Consider the following 10,189-nt stretch of genomic DNA (forward strand, 5'->3'; position numbering starts at 1 on the left):
GCATAACTCTTGTGGTGCGCGTGTCAATAAGAACCCGTTATAGGCACTAAAGGCCCTCGCTGTGGTACAATAACTTGTGGCTCTGTGTGTGTTTACCAGTGATGGGGGCGGGGGGGGGGGGGGGGGGGGGGGGGTCTGGCACGTTGGTGCAGCCTGTGTCTGTTTTGGGGGATATGAGCACAATGTACAGTTCATTATGAAATCATGTTTTACTATCATCGCACGGGAGTAATATCTCTAGCCAGCAACGAGTCCTTGTGTTGTTGGTCTGTGCTCCGGGTAGTTTAAGATAATAATTTATTGTAATTAATTTTATCCGCAAGCTATAAGAGGAGGTGTTTCATATTTAATCTCTTGGGCTGAAGTGACAAGTGGAAAACGTGTCACTTCTAACTCGCGTTAGAGTTTTCAGGACCGAGGCTGATACACGGTAAGTTCATTAAAATGAACAAATGTATGCTCTGAAATTAATAAATGTTCATAAATGCAATGCCAAATTTAAATACGGCTGGAATTATGAGCGTTAATCATCTTAAATCTGCATCTTCAGACTTCCTAAACACAACCGTGTCTTGCAGAGCTTTTCCTTATTCGTGTTTTCGTTCCAACTAACGACATTGTTCAGGGTCACCTCGCTCCACCGTTCATGTTCATCACACACATTTGAATCCACGATTACTCGTTTTTGTTGTTACCATATGTTACGTCAAACTGCGCAGATGTACCCTGCGCATGTGTTACATGGCGTTTAGTATCACACTTTTTGCATTGAGCCCTGTCAGAAACTGGAGCAAACAACAATGGGCATTCATCTTTATGGCGAGAACAAAAATGTGAACTCCCGAGTTTAAAATTCCCAAGAGGCCTTTGTCTAAAGAGCTGACAGTTGTATTTTAAAGTGTGAATGCATTCATATGGACTTGCCTGTTAGTGTCAATGTAAGCAACCCCTCTTTTTAATAACCAACTCTCAATGTTATGCCCACGTTATTACAATCCAATGGTAATTCATTTTCAAAGTGTTGCTTTATGAGCGTCTTTGCTGTCTTCCCATTCTACTCCTCTCCATCACTCAGAAGGCTAACAAACAAGATTATTGGATCGGTTCTTATTAGAATAACTCACCCTGTATATCTTTGATTAAACCTGATGGGCAGGCCTTTGTTGTTAATCTTGCTCCCAGGGTTGATTTCTCTCCACTCCAGCTCTGTGTTCACACACACCCTCTAGTCATGCATGAACCCCCATCACTGCTCTGGGCCAGGGAGGGAAACCTTGGCTCTAACATGTGCTTTGATCTTTGCAATGCAAAAAAAAATAATAATCCCTAGGATTGTATTGGTATAACGTGGCTGTGAAACTAACAACTGCAGCCAGTAGAGGCTCTTTGGTCATGCAGTGTGTGGCGACTCTTGCCTCCAATAAGGAGGCGCAGTCTAGATGTGGAACCTCAACCTGTAAACACATGGGCGGAGAATCTCTGAGGATGTTCTAGACAATATTTAGACAGACAAACGGCCCCAGGAGGGTCGTGTTCCATTTGTAAACGATGACCCTGCAAAACGGATCCTGACCCACTGACCAAATATTAAATGTAACACAACCCCTGCCTTGCCGTACACCCCTCAACTCCACTGCTGGAGTACTGAGGCACTGACCCTGAAATAGACCCTCTTCTCTTACCCAGAGTCAGGAGGCCATGTGTTTAAGAAACATATCCTGATAGTGTAACATATAGGGTACAAGATGGAGCTTTGTGTCCCTACGGTCTCATTGAAGGGGCACAAATGAAACACTTATTCTGAAGCATTATGGGACATAATCCAGTGTTTTTGGAGCTTGATTTATACGAGGGACTTAAAGTCAGAAGTATCTGATTCCAGCTTCTTAAATGTAAATGTTTTCAACTTTGAGTTGTGGTCAAAACAAGAACATTTTCTTTCAGCAGAAAATATTATAGAAATTAATTGTCTGAAAATAAATCGTTGGCCGCAGCCCTATGAACAATATAATTCAATGCAAACAAACAAGTTGTTCCTCCATTTCTGAACCCTCTCTGTTCTGTACAACAACTAATCATCATTAACCTTACCTGGCTCTTTGGGAGTTTCTGAGAGGTATTAGAGGGGAGTTGTTAAAGATGTTAACAAGAGCCATCTCTCTGTTGTCAGTAAGGCTCCTTAAGTTCCCGAGTTATTTTAGTCATTGTAGTCAGTGAGTTACAAAGTTCATCTGTTAGCCTCAACTTCCTGTCACCCTAGCACGTTGCCCTCATAAAAACAGCAACTCCCCCAAAATGTGAGTACATTTTTGTGACTTTGTCTTTATTGTTATGTGCTTTTTCTTTTTGTTTCTTACCAGCAGATACAATGGATCTTGTGGTCTTGGTGGCGTTCAGCTCCTGGCTGGCTCCTGCACTTGGTGAGCATCCGTTTCCCTCTGCGATACCAAGCTGTGTGAGCGGAGTGTTCTTCAGTTGCTTCCCCTTTCTGTAAATTTGGTTATGATTTTAAATGCCTCCTCCTTAAACCAGCTGATCAGTCTGTATAACAAGGGCGGTGTTTGGTTAGTGTCATACTTTGGAGTAACTGGCAATGCAATGGCCACTTATTTGAAATGGCTGCTTGCCATTGTTCTTGCTGCTTGTGCTCTTTTTGGTCAAATGTGTATAAAACGCCTCGTCTTGTTAGCATTGCATTGATGCTGTTTTTAGTATAATTTCCGTTTAATATGTTCTGTTTCAAATCATTTCGTGTCAGGGTTTTGCCGTGAGAAAAAAAGCCGTGTCAGAAAAATAATAATACATGTTATTAAACAGTAAATGTTTCCACAAACTGCAGTTTGAACAATCATTTATTCACACAGCTGCCACGTTTCCCATTGTTAATGCGGGCTCTGGTCTTTGATTTGTTTCTCTGTGCGCCCTCAGTTGAGCTCCACTAAGTTTTTTTTTCGTCCCCTCTGATTCTGTCTGTTAGTGTCTGACCTTTTTTTTTTTTTTTAAAGGTGGAATAAGTTTGATAAGCAAACTTCCACTTTGAGTCTACTGACATTTGGTTAACAGATTCTAATTTGACTGCATTAAACATCAGTTGTCAAAGTTTATGCATGAGCACATCTACGAGGACTGGCTGACATTTTGAATGCTGTTCACAGTCTGAACAGTTGAAGAAGAGCGGTTAAAGAATCGCATTCATGTTTGGAAATGTTGCCCAGCTCAAGTTTGAATGTCACATTCAATGTGCAATTCCAAGCTTAAGTTGTTCTCCCCCCTCCAAACAGCAGTGGTCATTATAAATAAGGTCTGCATTGCGTCTCTATTACTGAACCAAGTGAAGCTGTCTCTGATTTAAAGGGCATAACATTGACGTGACCAATATTGCGGTTCCAAATGCGTGTGAGAGAAGGTATGAAAAGAGCACACAAATGTTCACTTTCCCACATCCTTAACATCACACAGATTAACACAGATCAGGGCAATCAAATAAATAAACAGTAGGTACACAAAGGTATGGAGATTAGAATCATACAGTGTGTGTTTGTAGAAAATTTACTGTTGTAACATATGTATCAATCAACTTTTCCATAAATACAAGTGTGGGCTTGTTGCTCACCCTCTTGGGCGTCTCTCTAGAGGGAATTTTGCCAAACTCCCGTCAATGTTATCATTTGCTGACTCCACCATGTGAATGTCTTATGAAAATTAACACGTTTTGCTTCTTTTTTTTAACAGCCGCTGTGGCAGTTGAGGACAAATGTGGGTATTATTTGAACAGAAGCTTAGAAATGTCAAATTAAGAGAAGCTGCACACTCATTTTCACTGGCATATAAATTGGCACACCAAACTGGGCTAATGACTAGATGGATGACTGAGGCCCTTAAAGTGCTGAATAGCTGTCATATCATGAGTGCTCTCTGAAGTGTGTCACTGGGTTCTCATTTGTTTTCCTCTCTCTGTTCTCTCCTACCAGACAGAGACAGTGATTTTGAATACGGTGAGCAGATGAACGGGGCCTTTTAATGGCCGACCCTCTACACGGGAACCATCTGGGAGGTCGAGACAAGAGAGAGTTTGCATTTTCCACTCGTTTTCCCAGAAGTGAAGGAAACCCCAAGGCCGAGCTTTTGGAGTAGTCCCACAGCGAATACTTCCCATCCCCTCCGCTTTGGCGTAGGCCGGATTTTAAATCCATCTAAGGCACCGACGTGCACAGAATGACTCAAAAGACCATCGGTGTACTGGTTGTTATTTTTCTGTTTTATTGGCAACCCCGTTAGTTAAAGTCAATGAGATTTTGGATTATTGTTGAAAATAAGCTCTGTGACAAACACTAGTTTATAATATTGACATGTTTTTTTCATTAAGATAATCTTCATAAATGAGCACCACGTGATTTTTATATTGTATTTTATATTGTGAAGATATCTCCAAACCCTGTTAATACAAAACATTGCCTCTGAGAAGAGGGATCCTGCAGTGTAAAATGATAACTCATTTGCATGAGAACAGGGATAAGAAAGGAGGAACAAATGTAAATTGCGGTTATTCTGTTTATTTTTTTCTGTTTATTTTTTTTGGGGGCGGGGGGGGGGGGGGGGGGGGTTCATCTCCTCTGACCTTCTTTAGAATTAAACAACCTAAAGTAAAAGTGTTTGCGAGGGATCAAACGTAGGCCATACCTCATTTCAAGAGGTCACAAGCCAAAATGTTTTGGAACCACTGCACTAAAGGAGTAGGCAATCCGTACTCCTTCTTTCCCATAAATACATTTGATTTAATTTATTGTGTTCAATATGTATTTGCTCATTAACTCGAGAACCAAACAAGGCATTTACAAGTTAGTTAACTGCAACTCACAGGAATCGGTGGTGTCCCGTGACCATCAGGGGGCGGCAGACATGTTTGCAATGCTGCTCTTGACTCAAAATGTGGTCAAAGGTGTTTGCCTTTGTAGTGTGTTGTTACTCAAAGCTTTCACATGTTAGTTACCATGCACCTTTTCTTTTCTTTTTTTTCATTTCAGATTATGAAACTCTGAAACTCACTGGCGTGGGGATCTCAGTGGTAATGTTCGCCGTGGGAATCGGCCTCGTCATCAGTAAGTGTTTGACCACCTTAAGTTCACAGTGGATGGGTGGTCCCTGTATCTGTGAGTTGACCTCGCAGGCTCCCAAAACAAGCAGGCCTCTGCTTCTCTCAGAGGTCTGAAAGGGAGGCACTCGATCGGCACTCAATGGTCCTGATCCATGCGTCAGAGCAATTTGCCCTTTTATATCTCTAAATCCCTTTCCTCAATCACAGTGTCTTCCCAAGGTTCCTGTTCCTCACCTGCACATTTGGCCCCTGCTAGTCCCTGTGCTATAGCCCTGGAACCAAAACCAAGCAATAAATAATGAATTAGGACCCAAACGCTTCTGTTAATCAAAACCGCTTTGGATTTCTAACTGCAGTCGTTGCATAACACACATCATTATTTTTTTTAAAACATTCTCACGCTGCAACAAGTTAAAGGAGTGGAGCATGCTATTACACCAAAATAATTGGTAGGTCATTAAATACACAGATTTACAGCAGACGTAATGTGTTTGTTCACATATGTAATCTGTTCTCCAATTTTTAACTCTCATTTGCTCCAGTAATACAAAATACAGATCTTTAATTTGTAACTTAAGAAAGTTACATCAATTACATGTGAATATAGAAGTTACCAATTGGGCCTTTTAGGTTGTTAATAATGTCAAGTAATGAAATTGTGACATAAAATAGTGCATTTAAAACACCATTGATAGCAACAGGCACCCTTTGGTGCCTCCTAGTGTCAACGTCAGTGAGTAAAGGAGGAGTGTTGTCTTTTAAGATGCTTCCAGCTTTATTCTTAGTCCTGAGAGTCTGTAGGCTACTCATCTAGTCTTAGTCAACACTTCAGGTTGAAATAGCATCTGTTTTTTATGGACGGGTTCTCAATCAAAGTATTGTACATTATTTCTAACACGGGCTACATTTTGTCTTAGAAGATGATAAAGACGCGTCAAACGGTATATTCAGTATATTTTGTTGGAGTACTTGGATATCTGAAAGCCGTTTCAACAGGTCAACCGTGACGTTGAGCTGTCCATACTGAGAAATCCTGCACTGTGTAGATAATCATATATAGTTATTACCTACATGACACGGCTCACGTGTGTAAAGAGCCTGTCTGTGGGCCAAATAGGCATCAAAGTGGGACGCATCTAAAATACATAACCAAATATGTTGAATTTCAAAACTCTTTTGCAAACTTTCACATGATATAAATGCTGCTATCTGAATGTTTTTCAACACACTGGCTCCTGTATTTTGGGCAAACATATAAGGCCTCCCAAGACGTGCTGGCCGGGGAACAGCCTCATCCTCTTTTAATAGCCTACTAAAGGGGCGTTAGGGGGCTGTTAAAGCTACATACATTCTTTTTATCATGCCATTTTTATCATCTTGTGTTTTCCCCCCCAAAAAACAGCCCGAAAATGTTCCTGCTCAAAGAGTGAGGAGTCAAGGTGAGTGAAGTCGAAGTTAGGATGAACAAACCACACATTTGTCTGTAAAGAATTTTAGTTTTCTGTAAAATAGATAAAAACATCCCTACAGCCAGATTGTCTAACTGTTAATATTCTTCAGGTTCGTAGGTCCTGGTGTGGAATCAATTGTTCCTATGGGTAAATATGTTTCTTTCTTTTATTATAATAAATAGCCATGTTAAATCTCTATCAAGTAGATGTATTGCCTTTCTTTTTAAATAAAACGGTAATCTAAAACTCTTTCACAGCTTAGACACGAAAGACAAAGAACAACGGAGATCTCGTGAGTGTCTTCTAAACTTCTGTACATCTATTTCCTGCCAAAGGAGGCTGAACGAGATCTTTTCAGGACAAATCAAACTTATTTTTCCACCTCTTTTTCACCGTGTTACTGACTTACCACTAGGTGGCGGCACATACCTTGATCACAGCAGAGGACAATCTCTCCATGAACACAAGAAGCCTTCCTTCAATTTCTTAATGTTACTGTGCTATGGTATATATATATATATATGGTAGTAGTATAGATTGGTAAAAGTGTGATTCTCATTTGTATTTTTATGACTTTCAGATTGATGCAAAATAATAAAACACGTGTTGGAAAAGGTTTCTCCTGCATGGCTATTTCATTTCCTCTGCCGTTAGAAGAAGACCAGCAGTGAACAGCATTCTATTTTGCTGCACTACCATTTCTGCTGACTCTGCAGACGCTTCAGTTACACATGCAGTAGTAACTACCAGCAGTGTGTGTGTGTGTGTGTGTGTGTGTGTGTGTGTGTGTGTGAAAGATTTATGTTCTGCACTATGCAGCACTTAGAGAGGGCTGTCTTTAAAAAAAAAAACTTAATTTGACCTATCTCTCTTTTCAGTGCCGTTTGTATTGCAGACTTTCAGCCGTAGTGGTTGTGGCATCCCCCTGCGAACGTAAACGCTGCATATGCAGACTGTATTTTCTCCCTGGTGTTGCAGGAACGGGCTGACTGCACTGCACAAAAGAAAGCACTGGGAAAAGAAACTGGTGTATGTTGAGCATGCAAGCAACGTTTCTATGAAGCATTATGAGAAAGAAACTGACTGATCTGTGTTACAAAATCCAGAATCCAGATAGATTATAGCATCAATCCCTAAATATACTAAATACCTTTTAATCTTTCTTGCATGCAATTAACACCCCCATGCACTTGCATGCTCCACAGAAGACTGTATGCTACTCAGTAGACTGTTACATCTCTAGCTTATAGTAGCATTACATGAGCTGTTTATCCTTTTATTTCATCAAATGTTGGGCTTCTGTTGCAACCCACTACCCCCAGTAGTCCCTGCAGATCTAGCACTGGGAGTAGCCCACCACTGTCAAATGCAGTGTCTCGCTGTGGCCACAAGAGGGTCCCTGCTGAGTTTACAGAGAGGGTTCTTAAGCAGTTCTGCACGCTGTCCTGACCAGCGACTTCCTTTCATATCCAACCTTAAACTGCAACCTGCTACATTCTGGGAGACGGAGATCCTCGACAGCTCTACAGTGCAGCCATGGCAACGACAGGTTTGTCTGTTTATTTCTCCTTTCATGGGATTTTCAAGGGTGTATGTACAAGCATGAAACTGTTATTATTATTAGTATTATTTATTATTATTACAATTATTTTATGTTTGGTTATTAAATGTGTCATCATTTTGTGATTTGTCATTTAATTTGGATGAATGAAACAAATTGTTTTAGTTTCATACACATCTTTAATTAGTCTGCTGCATTGTTGCTTCAGTGCCAAGAGCCAATTTACTGCTGATGCATGGAGCAGTGTTATAACAAATTGAGTGTTTTTCAGTAAACTCCTCACTGGGATGAATAAATGAACAATACTTTGAAATTACGTTTCTCTCAAACTGCAGAGTCTTTGTGGCAGAAGGAAAACAGTGGAAAGAAATACAAACTGCCAGCTCAGCCACTTGGGTGTGAGCGTTCAGCAACATGCACGCCGCATTATTGACGCCCAGACACTCTAACAATCTGGCATCATGCTTATATTAGCAAAACCACTGTGTTGGTTCAGAGTTGAATTTTCTTTAAAAAATGTTTAATGTGTGTCAAACAATAATCATAGCTGTCATTTCAAGTGGCTTCTTAAACTTTGTATTATTATTATTATTATTATTATTATTATTATTATTATTATTATTATTCAATCTCTCTTTGTTTCTCCGCTGCTGTGATGAGACCCCATGTATCATGCTGCTTGCAACCCACTTTTTTTTTTTCACGGTGCATCTTTTTCTGCTGAGCAAAGATGCTGCATTGAGCTCCTCTCAGTGGAAAAGAAAACACTCCTGAGGAGTTGTGGAGCCACGCCTGCAGACCTGAAGCGCTGCCAGCCTTGCTATCCACGCTGCTGAACACACGCCTTTTATGCTTATTGCTGTCGCTGGAGCCGCACTCAAATTAGCATGTTTAATCTGCTCTCTATAACTGCCCCTCCTCTGTCTTTGCAGAAACTATGTTTCCAGACCGAAGTGACTTTGAGTATGGTAAGATTTACACCATGTACTACTTTCTTAAATTAAAAGCATCATGTTAAACATAAGATATGTTGTACTTTTCACTACAGTATGTGTCAAGATCATCATAAACCCACCCCGATAAAGTCCCATACGGTTATGTCCCTTGTAGATTATGAGACATTGCGGACTACGGGGGTGGTCCTTGCAGCAATCATGTTCGTTTCTGGCATTTTAATAGCCCTCAGTAAGTCAAGATCTTCTCTCTCGTAGAACTTAATCATTATTTACACATGATCAACTGTACCTTTTGTAACTAATCTATCATTCTTCAAACAGGTAAAAAATTCACAAATTGTGTAAAATCCTCATCCAAGTAAGAATTGTGCAAAGCTTAGTGGATGATCCGCCTGCGCATGCTGTATGAATTTGACTTGAAGGGAATACCCGACCAGTGTGGAGAAGAAAAAAAAACCTTCTGTTTGTTCTTTTGACTAAAACTGAGGTCTCCTCAGCTTTTCCTTTCCCTGCCACTCGATGCCTGTTCTCCCTTGTTCTGCATACTCAACCCAAAACACACTTCCAACACAATCATTTCTACACCTTATGTGACAAACCCTGTGTGGGGTAGTGCTTTGCTGTTCTCTTTATCTCAGTGCTTGCTCCTAAAATGTATGCATCGCAACTCCTCGTGTTTTGGTAGTGAGTGGGCAGAGTATATTAATCTGATATGATCTGATCGCATGCCGCTTTCAAGATGAGAAGAAAGAAGAGGGCTGATACTTCTCAGTTACCTCCGAACCCTGTGGCTCCAACTGCTTTTGGATCATGTAACTCTGATAATGTGTACTCTTGATCAAATCCAACTCCCAAGTTGAAGTTGTGGCCACAGTTTTCAATCTTTATTTCCTAATCACTAATCTTAAACAATAAAAACATTTCAGATAATCATTTCTTTTTTTATTCTTTTTGCAGTTCCAGCTCATCGGGTACCCAGATCCCAAAGACAGAGGGTAAGTTCACTTCACTGTTCAGGATCATTCAATGACGTTCACTTTCTCTCTGCAATCTGCTTGATTTGCTTCCTTTTCTTTTGCAGTGCCTCCTCAGACTGTATAGAAAACATAATGTATACCTGAAAGGA

The 10,189-nt window shown here is 40.5% G+C and overlaps 1 protein-coding gene across 2 annotated transcripts; it reads left to right on the top strand.

The window, feature by feature from the left end:
- The first annotated feature begins 181 nt into the window (after positions 1-181).
- LOC117745401 (FXYD domain-containing ion transport regulator 6-like) lies at positions 182-7,162 on the top strand. Of its 2 annotated transcripts, none has more exons than XM_034553697.1 (9): positions 182-430; positions 2,361-2,420; positions 3,733-3,756; positions 3,972-3,995; positions 5,025-5,099; positions 6,498-6,534; positions 6,656-6,693; positions 6,804-6,838; positions 6,962-7,162. In XM_034553697.1, the coding sequence occupies exons 2-8, from the start codon at positions 2,369-2,371 to the stop codon at positions 6,806-6,808; spliced, it is 255 nt and encodes an 84-aa protein (XP_034409588.1). In that variant the 5' UTR covers positions 182-430; positions 2,361-2,368; the 3' UTR covers positions 6,809-6,838; positions 6,962-7,162. The 2 variants fall into 2 exon arrangements, with proteins under 2 accessions (XP_034409588.1, XP_034409589.1); XM_034553698.1 differs by having other exon boundaries at positions 2,364-2,420.
- The last annotated feature ends 3,027 nt before the right edge of the window (positions 7,163-10,189 follow it).

The sequence above is a fragment of the Cyclopterus lumpus genome, chromosome 16 (assembly GCF_009769545.1).
Source record: "Cyclopterus lumpus isolate fCycLum1 chromosome 16, fCycLum1.pri, whole genome shotgun sequence".
Lineage (NCBI taxonomy): Eukaryota > Metazoa > Chordata > Actinopteri > Perciformes > Cyclopteridae > Cyclopterus > Cyclopterus lumpus.

What these genes read in the sequence shown, in the direction of transcription:
- LOC117745401 (XM_034553697.1), top strand. Translation starts at nt 2,369, where the DNA reads ATGGATCTTGTGGTCTTGGTGGCGTTCAGCTCCTGGCTGGCTCCTGCA. An exon ending in AGACAGTGATTTTGAATACG is followed by an intron (nt 3,996 to 5,024) that starts GTGAGCAGATGA and finishes TTTTCATTTCAG; the next exon opens with ATTATGAAACTCTGAAACTC. An exon ending in GGGAATCGGCCTCGTCATCA is followed by an intron (nt 5,100 to 6,497) that starts GTAAGTGTTTGA and finishes CCCAAAAAACAG; the next exon opens with CCCGAAAATGTTCCTGCTCA.